Source organism: Macaca fascicularis, chromosome X (assembly GCF_037993035.2).
Source record: "Macaca fascicularis isolate 582-1 chromosome X, T2T-MFA8v1.1".
Lineage (NCBI taxonomy): Eukaryota > Metazoa > Chordata > Mammalia > Primates > Cercopithecidae > Macaca > Macaca fascicularis.
The window spans coordinates 55,362,952-55,383,926 of record NC_088395.1 but is presented as its reverse complement, the minus strand read 5'-3'; the positions used below and the strand labels follow the sequence as shown (position 1 = coordinate 55,383,926).

Genomic DNA, 20,975 nt, shown 5'->3' with positions numbered 1-20,975 from the left:
AGGGACTGTGCTGTACTGCCCAGATACTATGCTTCTCCCACAGTTTTTGCAGTCCACAGACCAGGAGTTTCCCTCACGTGCTAACACCATCAGTGCCCTGGGTTTCAAACACGAAACTGAGCAGCTGTTTGGGCAGACACTGAGCTAGCTGCAGGAGTTTTATTTATTTATTCATTTATTTATTTATTTTATTTCATACCCCAGTGGCACCTGGAACCTCAGCGTGACAGAACCCTTCACTCCCCTGGAAAGGAGTCTGAAGCCAGGGAGCCAAGTAGTGTCACTCAGTGGGTCCCACTCCCATGGAGCCCAAGAAGCTATGAAACACTGGCTTGAATGTGTCACTGCCAGCACAGCAGTCTGAAGTCAACCTGGGACGATGGAGCTTGGTGGGGCAAGGGGCATCCACCATTACTGAGGCTTGAGTAGGCAATTTTCCCCTGACAGTGTTAAGGAAGCTGGGAAGTTCAGACTGGGTGTAACTCACTACAGGGCGGCAAAGTGGCTGTGGCCAGACTGCCTCTCTAGATTCTTCCTCACTGGGCAGGGAGGGCAACTGTGAAAGAAAGTTAACAGCCCCAGTCAGGGTCTTATAGATAAAACTCTCATCTCCCTGGGACAGAGCACCTCAGGGAAGGGGCAGCTGTGGGCATGGCTTCAGTGGACTTAAACGTTCTTGCCTGCCAGCTCTGAAGAGAGCAGTGCATACTGAAAAGGTTTTGCAGCACAGCGCTCGAGCTCTGCTAAGGGACAGACTGCCTCCTCAAGTGGATCCCTGACCCCCCTGCCTCCTGACTGGCAGAGACCTCCCAGCAGGGGTCGATCGACATCTCATACAGGAGAGTTCTGGCTGGCATCAGGCCGCTGCTCCTCTGGGACAAAGCTTCCAGAAGAAGGAGCAGGCAGCAATCTTTGCTGTTCTGCAGCCTCTACTGGTGATACCCAGGCAAATAGGGTCTTCAGCGGACCTCCAGAAAACTGCAGCAGATCTACAGAAGAGGGGCCTGACTGTTAGAAGAAAAGGTAACAAAGAGAAAGCAATAACATCAACACCAACATAAAGGACCACTACACAAAAACCACATCCAAGGGGAGGGAGAGCATTAGGACAAATACGTAATGCATGTGGAGCTTAAAGCCGAGATGATGGGTTGATAGGTGCAGCAAACTACCATGGCATATGTATACCCATGTAACAAACCTGCATATTTTGCACATGTATGCCAGAACTTAAAGTACAATAAAAAAGAAAAACAAAAAAGAACAGTGCCCAGTATATCACATTACAAGAAATGTTAAGAGACATCTTTCTTATAGAAGGAAAATAAAAACAGGTAGAAATTTTGATCTAAACAAAGGAATTAAGAGCACCAAAAATGGTAATAATGTTAAGTATGTAAGATTATTTTCTTCTAATTAAGGGTTGTACTCATGTATGGATGTTTCTGCACTTGTTTTTTTTTTTTTTTTTTCCCAAAGTGAAAGCAAGTTGATAAGTTGATTAACAAAGTAAAGGAATAAAAGAATGGCTACTCCATAGATAGCGCAGCCTCAAGGGGTGCTGTTGCCCACTTTTATGGTTATTTCTTGTTGATATGCTAAACAAGGGGTGGATTATTCATGCCCCCCCCTTTTTAGACCATATAGAGTAACTTCCTGACAGTGCCATGGCATTTGTAAACTATCATAGTGCCGATAGGAATGAAGCAGTGAGGATGACCAGAGGTCATTCTCATTGCCATTTTGGTATTGGTGGGTTTTGGCTCGCTCCTTAACAGCAACCTGTTATATCAGCAAGGTCTTTATGACTTGTATTTTGTGCTGACTTCCTATCTCTTCCTGTGACTTAGAATGCCTTAACTGTCTGGGAATGCAGCCTAGTAAGTTTAAGTCTCATTTCACCCAGCTCCTATTTAAAATGGAATTGCTCTGGTTCACACACCGCTGATGAAGATCCATCTTCTGTAACTTCCTCAGACTGAATAGGGCCTATGATATTCCTGCCTAACCGTGAGGGTTTCTTGCATTCAAGGTAGAGAGGAGCTCAGTCAGAAAGCACCAGTATAGTAAGATCCACTCATAACTCTTGAGTTTCAACAAAAGGTGATATCTGGAAGATTAATAGGTGTTTAAGAAAACATTCAGTAAGCTTGTCCTATATTCCTACACAAAGAATATAACAGCAATATATTCCACAAGAGTAAAGCAAAATAAGTACAGTTATTCCAAATAAACTAAATTAGAAGACTTTTCATGAACTGGGCAACTGTTGGAACTAAGCTGGTGTGGGGTTGTTAGCTGATTACAATGTGTAATTAGAATACTGATCCAGTATTCTAATTAGTGATTAGAATACTGATCCAGATTTTTATATTACCCATCCCTCTTGTTTCTGCTGAGCAACAGTCAGAGACCACTGGTTTGGTTCACAAGAATAAGCAGGGCTACCCTAAATTGCAGAAATAAACTTAAAAACAACTGATGAAACTAGAATCTAACAAGTATACCATAGCTTTTGAAACATAATATTTCCTCTCCAGTTTCCCATTTTTACTAAAGACAAATCATGGTAAGACAGATTTGCTTTATTATACTTGGCATGATTATTTGTATAAAGTGCAGCAAAAATAATTATTTTTCACATAAGCTCTTTTTAAATTGGCATTGATGGAACTCTGTTCCATAGAAGGAATTTCAGATAAGACTTTTTTAAAGCCGAGCCCAACCATGGGTTTGTACCCTTAAATACCTATGAGTTGGGTAATTTTGTCCTCTCGAGGTCCCAAGATAACTTGGGGCTTCTGGACCTGTCAGAAAGTGACATTCTTTACTCACTACCGGTCAGAAACCCTGCACAGGGACTGTTGTAGGCAAGGTATGAGGCCAGTTCCCCACAGGGCTTTTATTGGCTCTATAAGTCAAGTTTAATTCCCTAAAGGAAAACACACCATTCTAGTCAAAACCTTGGTAAAATAATCAATTTCTCCAACTGTTTCCTGTTACAAAAGAAAACAGATTCTTACTGCACTTATGCAAATAACAATATTGCCATAAGTTAGGAACACTCATGACTAGTTTCCAAATTCTGGCAAAATCGGGCAGACAGAAACAAATATGCTACAAATTTTGTTCACAGGAGTATATTTTACTCAACTTCTAAAAGCCGTGAATAGTGCAAAAGAAAAGTTTCCTTGACTCTGAAAAACAAAACAAAGGATCAGCAGCATTTTAAGCAAAGTTAAAATATTACTTCAGTTTTTCATTGGTTCAGTGAATTTAGTTAACTCTTGTTTTGGTTTTGCTTGATATTCATGAACATTTTAGCTCTTCATGAGAGTTCTGAAAGTTGTTTCCCGTATTTTAATGCTACAATTTCCAAAGTTATCAGAAAGCTGCATTTAAGAATCCTTGCTAGAGTTCTATAGTGGATTATAAACCACCTTCTAAAGAAAATTAAAACAAGACAACAATTTTCTGTGGATAATAAAGTTTTAGGGCAGCCACTAGTAAAGCCACAATTGATAAGGAAATTTGTTACCTCTGTGGTATACAATTATTTATGTAACAATTATAATTATTAATAACATACATTAAGTCATATTAGAATTATAGGGGTTTCCCATAACTTTGGAACATATACCAATAACATATTTATGCAAATTTAGTCCAAAGAAAGCAAAACACTTTTTCACATTTGATAATGCTTCCTGTATGAATATAAAATAAAAACATTTTTATAAAATAAAAATATAAAATAAAAACATCCCTCCTTTTAAACAACCAGTCATTTTACTTTAGGACAAGAATTTATCATACAAGATCCTTTTGCATATAAAATAACTTTCTTTATAATCTTCTTTGTATAGCTAGAGGGCATGGCTAATTCCACATGTCCTGAGACTTCATCTAGAATCTAATGGCTTTGAGGTAGGTAAATTGAACAATTATTAAATGTTAAAGAAGCAGTTTATGACTTTAAAGCATTTAACAAACTTAATATCTGACCTGCATAATTTAGACCAAATGTTTTTATTTTATCAGTAATTTTTAAAACTGCTTTTATTTCCCAAAGGTTACTAAAGTTACATAAACTAAAAGGCATTACACTTTTTATTTTGCTTTTAAAATATTTGATTTAAATGCTTATTGTTAAGCCAATTAATTAGAGCTCTTTTATATAAATGTTACACGCAACACATATATAGCTACACAGAAAGACAGAAGATGATTACTGCAGTAGTTGTAAGATTTTTCATTTGCCAGTTTTTAAGTTTCTTAATTGGATTACTGGCTTTAGGGTGGAGCCCTTGCAAGAACAGGGCCAGGAAAGGGGTCTCTGGTGCCTCCCAAGGAGTCCCAAGGAGTTTTTCCCAAGGAGTCCTGGCTATTAGAGCTTGAACATCTGCTTTTAGCATGTTTTAATAAAGTCCTTTTAGTATTTCTTATGCCAAACGGCCGATATTTCTGGCTTTTGAACTTTACTCAAGTTAACCTCTCAGGCGCTTAGAGAAAGGAAAATTTAAGACAGTCTGTGGAGAAGAAGATAATTGGCAAAGTTACGCAACACTAAACCAGAAACGACTTACTTCCTAGGTGAGGAATATGAACTCGGACCACCACTGCGAAAGTCCCATACCTTAGCTAGTGAGCTACAGCCCGCAGCAGTCTTCAGCTTCTTTCCCAGAAGGAGTCTAGAGTAGTTAATTTTGAGCTTGCAAAGGCTTTTAACTATTCAGTATGAGTTTTAGAACTAACTATGACATGAACCCTAAAATTCCTGTTCCCTGAAGGCAGAGACCGAAAGAAAGTACGGCCACGTGGTTAAAAGGTCAAGCTCCCAAGGATGTAAAACGATGTGGATACTTAATCCATTTTTGTTTGTTTGTTTGTTTCAGGGACCTGCAGCCAAAGTAGTTACTGACCAGCTTGCTGGGTCGTCTTGAAAAGCGGGCTTACAAGTGTTCTAAGCCCATGTTTTACGCTGAAGTACCCCTCAACACAGAAAAATGAATTCATAGAACAAAATACACCAGCTTAAGACTAGTCTTAAAACTAATTCTTTTTCACATTAATCAAAACTTTACAGAGGAGATAAACACTGATTTTTTTTTCAATTCATTCGATCGTTTACAGAGAGAGAGATAAGCCAGAAATCTGACTGGTAAGAAATTCTTACACTTTTATCAGCATGACAGGCTTTTGGGTTCTCTTTCCTTGAGCAGCCCTAGTGATCTGGTTTGCAGCACCATCACCCTGGGGGCCAAGCTGCATCATAAAGGAAAATTATTTTTTTTGTTGTTCTGGCTGGAGCAAACTACGTGTGATAAAACATAGACATTAGCCACTCTGCTTAGCACCCAATATCAAACTAGCAAGGCTTAAATTTGCCCCCAGATGGACCCTGTCATCTTTAATCCAACCTCCGACTTAGAGTTTCAACACATGGTCTCTGGGCAAGAGGGTCGCCCTGAATAATAGAAAAGATAAGAAAGGGGGCTGGGCGCGGTGGCTCATGCCAGTAATCCCAGCACGTTGGGAGGCTGAGGTGAGCAGATGACAAGGTCAAGAGATGGAGACTGTCTGGCCAACATGGTGAAACCTCCGTCTTTACTAAAAAACAAACAAACAAACAAAAACTTAGCTGGGCGTGGTGGCACACATCTGTAGTCCCAGCTACTAGGGAGGCTGAGGCAGGAGAATCACTTGAACCTGGGAGGTGGAGGTTGCAGTGAGCCAAGATCACGCCACTGTACTCCAGCCTGGCAACAGAGCAAGACTTTGTCAAATAAATAAATTAACTAATAAACAAATTAATAAAATAAAAATAAGAAAGAGAAACAAAAAGTAGAGAAGGAAAGTATTGCCTGTGGCCGGGTGGGGAAAGCAAAATGATCAGGGAGGCCAGAGAAAGACCCACCCATTGCAGCGACATTGAAAAGTTCAGGCGGCTACTGTCGTCTGGCAGGGATCTTTTTCAAGCAGTCCCATCAGCTCTCAAGTTTCCCCTTTTGGAGGAGGAAAATGCTCCCCATGTCCCTCGATCCTGCACGTGCCTAATCCTGTCACCCACAGCCATCAGCAAAGAGTGCAAGCCAGATTAATTCAAAGAGAATAGCAGTTAACATCCCATAGTGCCGAACCTGTTCTTAGCTGAGAGGGACTTTACCGAGAGGGGCCTCTAACCCCCTAAATCTTAGAAGGGACTCTAACACTCCTAAGTTGGGCCTGTAACCCAAGGTCAGTCAAGTGTCCTTGCCTTTTATGAAGAGGGGCCTCTAATCTACTCTCTCTTAGGAGAGACTTTAACTCCCCTAAGTTGGGCCTCTAACCCAATCCCATCCTTTAGCCTGATACCCTGCTACTTACCCAAAGTCGTCCAATCAGTGCTGCAGTCTATTTCCTTTGGGTTGGGGAGGTTTCTTCAGTATTGTCCTGTTGTGGTTCACGAGAAAGATGTTACCAGACCCCACCACTTACCCAAAGTTAGCCTTTTGGTTGGGGGTGTCTGCAGTATAATCACTTCCGTGGTCGCCAGAGAGATGTTACAGGACCCCAACACTTACCCAAAGGTAGCCGTTGGGTCAGGGTTTCTGCACTATAGTCCCTTCTGTGGTCGCCAGAAATATGTTACAGGAAAGGGATCCTGACCTCATGTCCCAAGAGAGGGTTCTTGAATCTCACTCAAGAAAGAATTCAGGGTGAGTCTGCAGTGCAAAGTGAAAGCAAGTTTATTAAGAAAGTAAAGGAATAAAATAATGGCTACTCCACAGACAGAGCAGCTGCACTTGTCTGATTAGTGGTTGTAGTCATGTATATATGTTTCTGCTGTTTCTGCACTTGTCTGATTCTGCCTAAAAACTTTCTCTTTATTTTAGAAGATCAGTTCATCAATTTCTCCGAAAAGAACACCCTCTGGGATTTTGATTGGAATTGCTTTGAATCTATAGCTCAGTTTGGGGAAACTGTATCTTAAGCATATTGACTCTTTTGATTCACGAACAAGATATATCTCTTAATTTTATTTCAGTCTTAAATTTTCTCTCAGCCATCTTTTGTACTTTTCAATGTGTTATAGGTCTTGAACTTCCTTATTCAGATTCTTCCCTTTGCAGTTAATATTCTTCAATACCATAATACATACCATTAAAAATGCCAATCCAAGTTTGTATTGATGATACACAGAAATACAATTAAATTTTTATATCGATTTTTAATTCTGCAACTCACTTATTGTTTCTAGTAACTGTTTTATAGAGTCTATCAGATTTTCTACATGAAAGATTATGTTATCTATGAATCATACAGTTTTACTTCTTCCTTTTCAATCTGAATGCCTTTTATTTCATTTCTTGTCTCATTGCACTAACTAGATTCACCAGGACAGTGCTGAAGAGAAGTGAGTAGGACTGATATCCTGGCCCTTTTCCTTATCCGTGTGTGTGTGTATTTTATATATATATAAAATTGTGTGAAAAATTGATTCACACAATTATGAAGGCTGAGTCCCACAGTCTGCCAGAAGCAAGAAGCAAGAAGGAGACCAGAAACCAGTGATGTACTTCAATCCAGATCCAAAGGCCTGAGAACTAGGGAAGCAGATGGTGTAAATCCCAGTTTGAGGGCAGGAGATGTGGACTGAACATAAATATATGTGGGTAAACATGTATGTTTATACGTGTGTGTGTACGCTATGTGTATATCCTAAATGCAGTTCTGATAGTTTCTATTTTATTTTATTGTGTTTCTTTAAAATGCTGTTCTTGCTCATTACATTAAAGATGTAAATTACATTTCATCAACAACTATGTATTTTGTGGTAACCCTAGTGGCCCATATCAAATATGTCCTTTTTGACTAAAAAACAATGCATCTTTAAAGGTTCACATTAAACTTCAGATAACAGTGTTTGTTTTTCAAAAGGCAAGAGTTAATTAATACAAATTAGACCTTAGGAAAAAGGATCAACAGGTACAGGTGCCCTCTTGGTCATTTGCCATCCTGTGTAAGGCTGTTCTTGGGCTGGGGCTGGGGTGCAGTTAAATGTCATGTATTTATGATCCCTCTTCCCTCTATTTATGAGGGAAGTATGAGAGTTGTATTAGGTATGATAGTTAATTTGACCTCGAGCCTCAAGGACCCTTACTTAAGACGTCAAAAAGTTTAGGAAGGAAAAGTAAAAGAGCTGTGCAAGCCCCTTTCAATACTCAAGAAATCTTGTGGCTCCCAGTCAACAGAGGCAGGAAAGCCTCAGTCTACGTAACACAAGCTGCATCCGTATGCATGTCCGTTGCTGGGTGTGTCCATTATTGCGCAAGTGCCTTGCTGTCTGCTGTCTGCGCTCAGAGCTGTGCCCTGAGAGGTGGTCCTCCTGTCCTCTTCATTCTTTCTCACTGACTGGGACTCAGCTGGTAGGTCCGCAGATCAGTCCTCCTGGGAATTTAGTTGTGAGTGAATGTGAGGGGGCGCCAGCGGGCTTTGGACAGGCCCTGCGGCACAGAAGCCACAGTCCGTGGCTTCTGAGGGAAAAGGGCCTCGCGGTCGACGTCCGGCTCCTCCCAGGTCACTACGCCGCATGGGCCTTTGTCGTCGTGGCTGGGCTAGGAAGAGGGAGGAACGTGGGCCGAAGAGGGGAGGAATCGCGTGAAGATGGGGCGAGTGCTGGGCGTGCTGATGGAGGAATCTGAGTGCCGAAACGCCTGGAACTCTCAGAGGGAGGGCAGATTCCCCAGTTCTCACCTGGGCAGTGGCCTGGCGAAGTGGGCAGTAAGGAAGGGGCCTGGAAACTAGGAACACTGCCGCCTGATAACCGCGGCCCCGAGGTCTGCAGAGTGCCCCACGGCGGTAGAGAGTGAGGAGCACGCCCTTCACTCTGCTTCGCAACTTCACACCTCCGCCAATGACATCTCGGGAAGGAATGGGAGAGGCTGTGCGTTCTAACTTAACTTGATTTTAGGGGGGAAATGGGCCTAGTAAATGAGAGTGGGGCAAAAGGTAGTCATTCCGGTTCCAATTCTCCACCTGTATTTTCCTAGATGTCTTCATGATGGAGAGTCTAATTGTAAAACCAAAACTCACAGAGAAGTCCTCTGTCTTGCCGTGAGCCTTGCCTGCTACCAGAGCCATAACATTAATGACTTCGCAAGCAGCCATATTTGGCTAAATTAGATGATACCTGAAAAAATTTGAAAATATCTTAAAATTAAGTCCCAGGGTAATTGTGAGCTTGCATGCTTTCCAGTTTAGCCATGGAAGTGGTCAAATGATACACTCTTACGTACATTTTCTGAATCACAGTATGCCACTTTCAGAGTGAAACATGAGTGGACATCAAAGAACAAGATCCAGATCTAGAGAAAGAAGAGATGATCAAGACTCTAATCATCCAATAGGGGCTGTGGTTGTGAGTATTTTAACATTTGATATTTTCTATTAGAAACTTATTTTTGTGAAAATGTTGTTGAACTAATATTGATATATTAATAAGGTTTTCCATGCTTATAAATGGTAATAATTGAATCTCGTGAAGTAAACATAGATTTGGATGTTTGCATTCTAATGTTACCTGGATGGTTATGTTTTTATATTCCCCAGAAATATTCTCTATGGCTTCCTTCTCCTGCTTATTCATAACACATTGTATACATCCATTCCAGCGTGGATTAAAATAGCTTCCCAAGTTTTTAAGGGTAACTCTTTTCTTGTAGTAACTATTAAGAATAAGTATATAGAATTGTGTAGGATAAAAAAATGTCTTTAGGCTTATTTATGGTAAGATATATTTGTATACTGAGTATATGTATGTTATTAACATGCATTATTAATAACAGAGCTTTTTATTTGCACATGCACTCATATTCCTAGGCCCAGGAGCCACCCAGTGATGACCAACTTCAACAACAGGAACCACCAATTGAAAGTCAGGATTATACACCTGGTCAAGAGAGAGACGAGGGAGCACTGGAGTTCCAAGGTGAAGGGTGGGAAAGAAAGAATGCCTATGAATGGAGGAGGTGTATGTATATATCATGTATTATGATATGGAAGTAAAAGGAGGGAAAAAAGCAATAGAAAGAGATCTCAAACATTGCCTGAAAATTGGCTGGAAAAGTGAAGAAGGCATAGTTTGCAGCCGGGGGCAGTCCCTTAGTATAATGCATTCAACCTCCAAGACTTACTTGTTATGCTTGCCAGAGTGCTTCATTAGCAAATCCAGGGAAACTGTGTTTAATTTTAGTCAGAATTGTATACTATTTCACTAGTTAAATTTGATCTTAGAATATTGTCTGTCCTTTTTAGTAATTATATTAAAAGTTTAAGCAACTTGTAATAGCATGTGTAGAGTGTTAAGGCATTATATATATATACTATAGATCACATATATGAATATATATATCATATATATATCTCATATCCACACTAATTCACACCTTGGATTAAACTAGCTTGCATCGAGATATAAATCTATACATGATATGTGATATACACATCACATATGTATGTCATATATAACACCTTGGGTTAAACTAGCTTGCATAGAAATATAAATCCCATTTGATAAGTAAGAAAACTGAAACTCAGAGATTGTGTCTTACCAAAGGGCACTTCACTGGTGGAGAAATAATTTGTATTTTATTCCAAAGTATGTATGCTTCTTACCATTTAGGTTGCTGTAAGAAAAAGTGAATGATTTTGCTCAAACTGTTTAATACTAAAATGTCTATTCTGTGAGATAGCTTAGTACTGGCATAGGAATAGACCCAATTCAGTGGAACAGAATGTGATTCCAGAGAATGACTCAATGAATGATAGCCACTGTTTACTTTGATTGAAATTTGTGTATGGAAAGTTTAGTTAATAGCTGAACAATTCAGGATATTAGCATATAGGTAGCTGGTTCAGTATAATTTTTAAGTGGCTTTTAAAAGGTGGTTAAATCCTCTTATGGCTAGAAACATCAAAAGGTTAAGTACCTACAATTATCATGAAACAATTAGTTCTTCCAGGTATGGCATTTTGGAGCAAAATGTTTACATAGCTCAAGCTGTAGATTATTTTAGCAATTCACTGTTGAAAGAGTCCTAGAATTATGATGACAATAGTACCCATTAAATTCTTTCCATTCCACTTCCCATTATTCTTGCTGGAAGTCAATGATTTTGCTGTATTCACAAATAATTTTGCTGTTGTTTTAAGAACTTCGTTGTATATGGAATTCATTTATGGAAAGTAACATATAAGACCTTTGGACCGAAAAGTAACTTTATTTTAACAAAGTAAGTTTCTTGTTACCTCCACAGGTTAGGGTTATGGGTGTCATGACTATAAAATATGCCATATGCTTACAAATCCATTCAGCTAATTCTTCATAAAATTATAATTTAAATGTAATTTAAATCTTATCCATGGTGTAAATTTCTGATTTCCTGGATAATTGATGTTTATTCCCTGATTGCGCTGTGGTAAAATATAAGGACAGCACATTTTGTGCTTTGTTCTTACAATGTCATTTAAAATGGAGGTTTTTGTAATGCAGGAAAACAAATATATGAAATCCAATCCATCCACAGCCATACCACCCTGAATCCACTCAATCTTGTCTGAAGTCCAATCCTAGTTGTTGTTAATGTTGTCAAAACTAACTCTTGTCTTCCTGAACTCCAACACAGTTGTCATTTATTCTTTTTTATTTTTAATTTATGTTTTGAAAAAATATAAAATTTACAGAAAAGTTGCAAGACTATTATAATCAGCTCATATGCTTTTCACCGAGATTAACTAATGTTTACAGCTTTGCCACATTGATTTCATACCCACTATTCTCTTATATAGCCATATTCTCTTGGATAACCCCTGTATTTTTATTACATTTGGGGAATTCAACAATGAAAAATGCAGTTGTTTAATATATAGCTTATATTCAAATTTCCCCAGTTGTCCCAATAATTTCCCTTATAGATTTTTTTTTTCTGATTCCAAGATCATGCATTACATATAGTTGTCAATCCTATTTAATCTCTTTTAATCTGGACCAGTTCTTCACTCTTTCTTCGTCTTTCAGGACCCTGGTATTTTTTAAGAGAATGGATCAGTTGCTTTGCAGAGTGTTCACCAGTATGGGCTGTATTTTTAAATACTTTTTTTTTCACTCAACATTTATTCACAGTGACTCATGCCATGCAATATGTAGGTTTTAGGGATGTAAATATAATGAGAGAGATGATTTCAGCCTTGAGCTCATAATCTAGTTAGACAGACTCAAATGAATCACTAACTTAAAATGATAAGTACAATAACGTATACCTACAGAGGGTTCAACTAAGCTGTCTGGGGCAGTTGTGGGAAAAGAAAAGGGTGATAACATTTGGAAAACTTTGTTTTCTTTTTCTGATAAGACTCCTGAAATAATGTTCTTGAAATTCTTATGCATTGCATGTATTACCACACTAGCCTATAGGCTTTTATTTCATAACATTGAGGGAGTGAATATTATCATTCTTTTATTTATATTTTACGTTTTACAACTTAAATTGGTAACCTTTTTTATTTTTACATGCTAGACCTGGCAGCCTATCTCTGGGAACTGACTCGGTCAAAGACTGGGGGTGAACGTGGAGATGGTCCTAATGTCAAGGGAGAATTTCTGCCAAATCTCGAGCCTGTTAAAATACCAGAAGCAGGTAAGTTATTCATTAAAAATGCAAATTATGGGGTTTCTGTTTTCAAAAATACTATACATTTTATAATACAGAGGTACCACTACTGCTAATATAATTTAACAGAGTTCGTATATAAAGATTCTTTGAAAGATAGTTCAGTCCCCAAAAGCCTGACTTATAAACAAACAGAATCATAGATTCTACCACATTGGGTCAAAGTCACATTCAATTATAAAATGTGAAGGTACTTTCTTACTTTTTAGTGTAAGTTCCTAAACCAACAGCTAATAATATCAGATACTTTTATAAAGGTCTGCTTTTAATAAATACCTAATGAATTTGTAACAGATATTCATTGTATGAAACATGCTGAGGCAATTAAGTAGGCTTTAGTCCAAGCTCTAACAAAATTTCACTGACTTTGGGCAAATTCCTTATCTTCTAAACCCATATTTGCTCTTACAAAAATGGGTCAAAATCAAATATATTAAAATTTGAGTAATAAACTTAAGTATGTTTTATACATTTTTTTCCCAAACTTCTAGGCATTAATTATATGAGCTTCTGAATTTAATATAAACACTTAGTGTTTAGGGAAGAAATTATCTTGCATTAGTCTACTGCTTTTGCTCTACATTCCTGATCCATTCCATTAGAATATTTAGATTAAAAGTATTTTTCGGGCTATGTTCAGGAACCTATTGAACATATACTCATAAGAAGATCATTGCCTTAAATACATATGTTATTAAAAGATAAAAATATAAAATTATATGAGCATTCAATATAAAAAAATAAGAAACAGGCACAAAATAAACATAAGGGAAAAAATATATACTTAATAAAAGATAGGTATAAGTCATTAAGGGAAATAATTCAGCTAGTAAATAAAAGAGATTTTCAACATATCTATGAATAGAGGATCCCCTAGTTTGCATAATCTTGAAGAAAATGGACAAAGCCCAAGTATACACAATAAAAAATAGGAACAAGGCAGGACAGATATTGAATGTGTAATATAATTAAAAGTGGATGCATTCTTGAGCTCTAAACAATTTTCACAATTTGATGCAATGTTTGATATGCTAGCAAAACATAAAATTATTTACTATACCACAGTAGTACTGAATATTTAAACATGATAACATGGATGAACTTTTAAAACTTGCCAGAATTTTCCATCAAAATTATTTATCATTTAAAAACAAAAAAAAAATAAGCTATTGTTTGTTTATTTGTATTTGGCTTTTCTAGATTCCTCAGTCTCTTCTCTTTCTCTCTCTCCTCCTCTCCCTCTCCTTCTGCTCCCCCTTTTGCCAAATTATGAGAATCATTACTATTTCTTTTCAACACTTCATCTATAATGATAATGGTTTGCAACCAGTGTGACGATATAATTTATTGGACAAACTGGAATATTTTTAAATGTGCAAAGAGGCATTATTGATAATTATACTAGAACCACAGGTGAAAACAGGGACAAATGGTTAACCTACTTAAAACAACCATATAAGGAGTAAACTCATCAAAAACATTTTAGCGTTTTCCCACAACAGAAACAAAACAAATATAATACTAGCCTTTCTATTTATGTCACTTAAGCACTTTCAAATGTAGCATTACTGTTTGAGCTATCCTATATTCAAAACATTATTTCAAATTTCTTTTGTTTCCTAAGTTTTATGTTTATGTTTGGCTAGTTGGATTTTTTTTCTAAAATTACACGCAGTTTTTAGTTTCTAGTTAAAACTTTCTTTAAATAGGTTCATTTGATCAAATCATTTTGAACTCAAACTCTTTCTCATACACTAGAAAAATGAGTGGGATTTTAAAATATTGTTAATACACCTGAAAGCCTACCTTCGAAGTCTCTATAGAGGTTTAACTGGATATAAGCCAGAGGGTTACCTTGTTATAGTTCATTTCATAAAACCAAAACTATGTCTTTTTTCAACTCGTAGTGTCATCAAAAAAAGTTCTGCTAAAAAATACTCTCAACTGTTATGTTTATCTTATAGGTGAAGGGCCACCATCGGTTTAAATGAAGACAAGCTGAAACCATACATGCAGTCTTTACGTTGGAAACTTGACCATTGAAATTCTCTCAATAAAGTTTCACAATTGTCTGCAAAGAAGTCTTGTGCAGCTTATATTAAACTAGGAATAATTAGGTGTTTCATGCTTGTTTTTTGAAAATTTATATTCTGTTTGAGCTGGTGTATAGAGATATAATTTTACGTATTGATTTTTCTCTCCAGAAACCTTGCTAAATATGCTTATTAATTCCAAAAGTTTGTCTCTAGGTCTTTTTGATTGTCAACATATACAAGCATACCATCTGTGAGTAATAATACTTTTCAGTCTGCCTTTTAAAGTATTTTACTCTTTATTTCCTTAATTCATTTTATGGCATTGGACAGACCCATCCAGTACAATGTGGAATTGAACTCGTGATAGTGGACACTCTCATCTTATTCCTGATAAGAAATGGAAAATATTCAACATTTTACCATGATTTGGTGTAGATTTTATCTGTAGATGTGCTTTATCAGAAGTTCCTTCTACTTCTAGTTTCCTGATAGTATTCCTCTTGGATATATGTTGACTTTCCCCAAAGAATTGTACTTCATCGACTGTGATTATCATAGGATTTGTTCCTCTATTAATTTATTACTGTGGTGAATACACTAAGTACATTTAACTAACTTTGCATTTGTAGGGTAAACATAATTGGTTCTTGAAATGTTATCCTTTTTCAATAATCTATGTCCTAATATTTTATTTAGGGTATATGTATATATATATTATGAGTGAGATTAACTTACACTGATTTCTTGTACAATCTTTGACTTTGGTATCAAGATTATGCTAGCTTTTTAATGTGAATTGGGATGTAAAACTTCTTTTTCCATTCTCTAGAAATAAAATCGCCACAAATTGTGAGTTATGAAGGGCTAGGCTTTCCTACGCTCATCTGTTTCTGTATGGCTTCTGTCTCTTACAATTTTACATTTTAGGACTTCAAAGGCAGTGACAGAAGGGGCAGCTCCAGGTTCCCATCCCTTCAAACCTTATGAGGAACATCTTCTCTGAATGCTTAGATGCCTTTAATGATGCTATCACTCTGAAAGCCACCTGCTCATGTTTTTATGCTGATACTTTTCTCAAAGTATATGCTTCTGAAAGTGTTGTATAAGGAACTAACACTGTACATGATGACCTTAGCCAGTAATAGGATACTTTCATAAAAATTTAATCAACATGTGAATATAAAATTGTTTGACTTAAAAGACCTTGTTCTGAGTCCTCAGAAATAATACCACACATCTACAGCCATCTGATCTTTGACAAACCTGAGAGAAACAAGAAATGGGGAAAGGATTCCCTATTTAATAAATGGTGCTGGGATAATTGGCTAGCCATAAGTAGAAAGCTGAAACTGGATCCTTTCCTTACTCCTTATACGAAAATTAATTCAAGATGGATTAGAGACTTAAATGTTAGACCTAATACCATAAAAACCCTAGAGGAAAACCTAGGTAGTACCATTCAGGACATAGGCATGGGCAAGGAATTCATGTCTAAAACACCAAAAGCAACGGCAGCAAAAGCCAAAATTGACAAATGGGATCTCATTAAACTAAAGAGCTTCTGCACAGCAAAAGAAACTACCATCAGAGTGAACAGGCAACCTACAGAATGGGAGAAAAGTTTTGCAATCTACTCATCCGACAAAGGGCTAATATCCAGAACCTACAAAGAACTCAAACAAATTTACAAGAAAAAAACAAACAACCCCATCAAAAAGTGGGCAAAGGATATGAACAGACACTTCTCAAAAGAAGACATTCATACAGCCAACAGACACATGAAAAAATGCTCATCATCACTGGCCATCAGAGAAATGCAAATCAAAACCACAATGAGATACCATCTCACACCAGTTACAATGGCAATCATTCAAAAGTCAGGAAACAACAGGTGTTGGAGAGGATGTGGAGAAATAGGAACAGTTTTACACTGTTGGTGGGATTGTAAACTAGTTCAACCATTGTGGAAGACAGAGTGTTGATTCCTCAAGGATCTAGAACTAGAAGTACCATATGACCCAGCCATCCCATTACTGGGTATATACCCAAAGGATTATAAATTATGCTGCTATAAAGACACATGCACACGTATGTTTATTGCGGCACTATTCACAATAGCAAAGACTTGGAATCAACCCAAATGTCCATCAGTGACAGACTGGATTAAGAAAATGTGGCACATATACACCATGGAATACTATGCAGCCATAAACAAGGATGAGTTTGTGTCCTTTGTAGGGACATGGATGCAGCTGGAAACCATCATTCTTAGCAAACTATCACAAGAGCCGAAAACCAAACACCGCATGTTCTCACTCATAGGTGGGAACTGAACAATGAGATCACTCGGACTCAGGAAGGGGAACATCACACACCGGGGCCTATCATGGGGAGGGGGGAGGGGGAGGGATTGCATTGGGAGTTATACCTGATGTAAATGACGAGTTGATGGGTGCTGAAGAGTTGATGGGTGCAGCACAGCAACATGGCACAAGTATACATATGTAACAAACCTGCACGTTAAAAAAAAAAAATTAAATAAATAAATAAAATAAAAGACCTTGTTCTTTCCTTGAAGGAAAGTTTCTCTTTTATGCCCTTCTGTTCTTTCTCAAAGTTAATTTAGAGATTGAGAAGGAGCAGTGACAAATCTCTTTTTTCCTCTATAAAATTCTTTATTGGCCTGATATTCCCCATATCTCGCTAAGAAGCTTCCAAAGCTGCCTAATTCCAGGCTTACACCCTTATTACTGTACACAATGACAGCAGGTTGCATCTCTGAGCCCCATTCATATCCACACACATTTACAGTTATACAAGAAAAGACCCTACCTAAAATCCACCTTGCTTAGGGAAAGACACAGGATTATAAATAGCAACTATTTCTTCTACTTGCAAGTTAAAAATATTTTCTTGATCCAAAAAGACTAATAATCTATGGTTAAAATTTAAAAATGAGAAAAATGCAGGGTATATCAATTTTCACAAAATATGTGAGAGGTTCCTAGATGCTGGAGCTAGCTGCAAAGATTAGAAGTTAGGTAGGAATGAAAGGGGTAGTTGCTGAGGCAAAATGTCTTGGGTCCTACCTACACTGTCTTTTTATAGGCTGTAGCATGAAATAGCCATGGGTTTTCATCCTGGCTGTGACACAAACTGGCTGTGTGATAGTGAGAAAGATACTTACATCCTTTGGAACTGTTTTGCATTACTAAAATATAAATTACAATATTTACATTAAAGTATTACTATGATTAATAAGTGAGATAAAGCCAGGCATGGTGGCTCATGCCTATAACCTCAGCACTTTGGAAGGCCAAGGATTGCTTGAGCCCAGGAGTTTGAGACTAGCCTGGGCAACATAGCAAGACCTCATCACTACTAAAAATAAAATAATAAAAATAAATGAGTGAGATAGCACATATGAAGTAGGCATTACAGTATAAATGGATTTGGTTCACTAGTTATAGCCCATTTTTAAATTGATTTTTTATTTCATTTACTTTTACAATTATATCTCTAGTAAGAGATACTGATTTTGAATTTCAAGTAATTACGTTATATAACCAAATGAATCTGAGCTCAGAAACTAATTTGATTTAAGTAAACATTAACTAAATAGCAGTGTAGTTGGTATCAGACATGGCATTGTATCTAAAGTTGGTTTGTAAATGACAGAGGCCTGGCAAAGGCCACCTTAGGTCATCCTATGTGCTGAAAACTGCTCCTTGCTCTATGTGATGCCATTGAAAAGAAGTCAATGTTCTGGTCATGCAACACCACACAACTCAATATCAGAGTCTGTCTGTCAAGTGGTCAAGCAGTCCCTAAGCAGCCCTGTGGTGGCTAACTAGTGCCATAAGGATCACCACTGCAATTGTTAGATTGGCTTGCTGCACATTGATACAGTCAGCTAGTAAGAAGACAATGAGTTCAAATAGATCCAAATAGTTTACTACTTACAGACAGCACAAGCAAGATAAGCATTGTATCAGCTTTCTGTTTCCCTAGTCCCACAGTTTGACATTGAATCAGAGGTGCTCGGTAACAGTGCAGGTGGTGGGTCCTCTGCCATTGAGAAGTCCATAATCATACTTAAAGTCAGCAAACAATTTTATACCCAAAACTGTACCCTAAGGTGGGGCAACAAGGAACATCTTGTGCTCAACTACTATGAAGATGGATGAGTAATGATCTCATGTCAGCCTCCAGCAAGATAGGAGGCAAGTGAGAAAATTCCCTGTGGCAGGGTCACCAAGGCACCAAGGCTGAGCCATTCCCCTGGTGTCTGGCATAAAACAAAACACTATACGTATAGTGTTTACGAACATAACATTTCCAATACTGGTTCCACAATGGAGGGGATGCTTTCCCTGTCTGGGTCATTACAAAAGATTAATTCAATAAATATGGCTTGCCGCTGGCTATGCTTCAGGAAATTTCTGGAATGCTGGAAATGAAGAGACCAACAAAATGTGGTGCTTGCCATGGGTGATATCACATTCTCGTGGGACAGACATAAATAAACACAAAAGCAGTTGAAACACAAAGAATGAACAGGGGCAAGAGATCCAGCCAAAAATAAAAATAAAAATTTTAAAAGAGACTGGGGGTGGCACACCCAAGGTGGCCGAATAGGAACAGCTCCAGCTTCCAGCTCCCAGCGCGAGTGACAGAGAAGACAGGTGATTTCTGCATTTTCAACTGAGGTACCGGATTCACCTCACTGGGGAGTTCTGGACAATCAGTGCTGGTCAGCTGGTGCAGCCTGACCAGCGAGAGCTGAAGCAGGGTGAGGCATTGCCTCACCTGGGAAGCTCAAGGGGGAAGGGAATCCATTTTCCTAGCCAAGGAAAACTGAGACTCACAACACCTGGAAAATCGGGTAACTCCCACCCTAATACTGTGCTTTACCAAGGGTCTTAGCAAATGGCATACCAGGAGATTATATCCCACACCTGGCCCAGAGGGTCCCACACCCACGGAGCCTCCCTCATTGCTAGCACAGCAGTCTGAGATCTAACTGCAAGGTGGCAGCGAGGATGGGGGAGGGGCACCCGCCATTGCTGAGGCTTAAGTGGGTAAACAAAGCTCGAATTGGGTGGCGCCCACTGCAGCTCAAGGAGGATGGCCTGCCTCTGTAGACTCCTCCTCTGGGGGCAGGGCATAGCTAAACAAAAAGTAGCAGAAACCTCTGCAGAGGTAAATGCCCCTGTCTGACAGCTTTCAAGAGAGCAGTGGATCTCCCAGCATGGAGGTTGACATCTGAGAACGGACAGACTGCCTGCTCAAGTGGGTCCCTGACCCCTGAGTAACCTAACTGGAAGACATCCCCCACTAGGTGCAGACTGACACCTCACACCTCACACCTCACACTGTGGGGTACACCCCTGAGATGAAGCTTCCAGAGCAAAAATCAGACAGCAACACTCACTGTTCAGCAATATCCTATCTTCTTCTGCAGCCTCCACTGCTGATACTCAGGCAAACAGGGTCTGGAGTGGACCTCGAGCAAACTCCAACAGACCTACAGCTGAGGGTCCTGACTGTTGGAAGGAAAACTAACAAACAGAAAGGACACCCACACCAAAACCCCATCAGTACATAACCATCATCAAAGACCAAAGACAGATAAAACCACAAAGATGGGGAAAAAGCAGTGCAGAATGGCTGGAAATTCAAAATATCAGAGTGCATCTCCCCTCCAAAGGAACACAGCTCATCGCCAGCAAAGGAACAAAGCTGGATGGAGAATGACTTTGACGAGCTGAGAGAAAAAGACTTCAATCGATCAAACTTCTCAGAGCTAAATGAGGAACTATGTAACCAGCACAAAGAAACTAAAACCTTGAAAAAATAACAGACGAATGGATAACTAGAATAATCAATGCAGAGAAGACCTTAAAAGAACTGATAGAGATGAAAACCATAACATGAGAAATACATGACAAATGCACAAGCTTCAGTAACCAACTCGATCAACTGGAAGAAAGAGTATCAGCGATTGAACATCAAATGAATGAAATGAAGCAAGAAGAGAAGTGTGGAGAAAAAAGAGTAAAAAGAAATGAACAAAGCCTCCAACAAGTATGGGATTATGTGAAAAGACCAAATCTACGTCTGACTGGTGTGCGAGAAAGTGATGGGGAAAATGGAACCAAGTTAGAAAACACTCTACAGGATATCATCCAGGAGAAATTCCCCAACCTAGTTAGGCAGGCCAACATCC

The 20,975-nt window shown here is 38.5% G+C and overlaps 1 protein-coding gene across 1 annotated transcript; it reads left to right on the top strand.

The window, feature by feature from the left end:
• The first annotated feature begins 9,313 nt into the window (after positions 1-9,313).
• Positions 9,314-18,933, top strand: PAGE3 (PAGE family member 3). Its single transcript, XM_065537906.1, has 4 exons — positions 9,314-9,400; positions 9,862-9,970; positions 12,558-12,677; positions 18,758-18,933. The coding sequence occupies exons 1-4, from the start codon at positions 9,317-9,319 to the stop codon at positions 18,931-18,933; spliced, it is 489 nt and encodes a 162-aa protein (XP_065393978.1). The 5' UTR covers positions 9,314-9,316.
• The last annotated feature ends 2,042 nt before the right edge of the window (positions 18,934-20,975 follow it).

Coding starts and splice junctions, on each gene's coding strand:
- PAGE3 (XM_065537906.1), top strand. CDS start 9,317: ATGAGTGGACATCAAAGAACAAGATCCAGATCTAGAGAAAGAAGAGAT. Junction 9,971..12,557: donor GGGAGCACTGGAGTTCCAAG/GTGAAGGGTGGG, acceptor TTTACATGCTAG/ACCTGGCAGCCTATCTCTGG. Junction 12,678..18,757: donor TGTTAAAATACCAGAAGCAG/GTAAGTTATTCA, acceptor CTGTTTCCCTAG/TCCCACAGTTTGACATTGAA.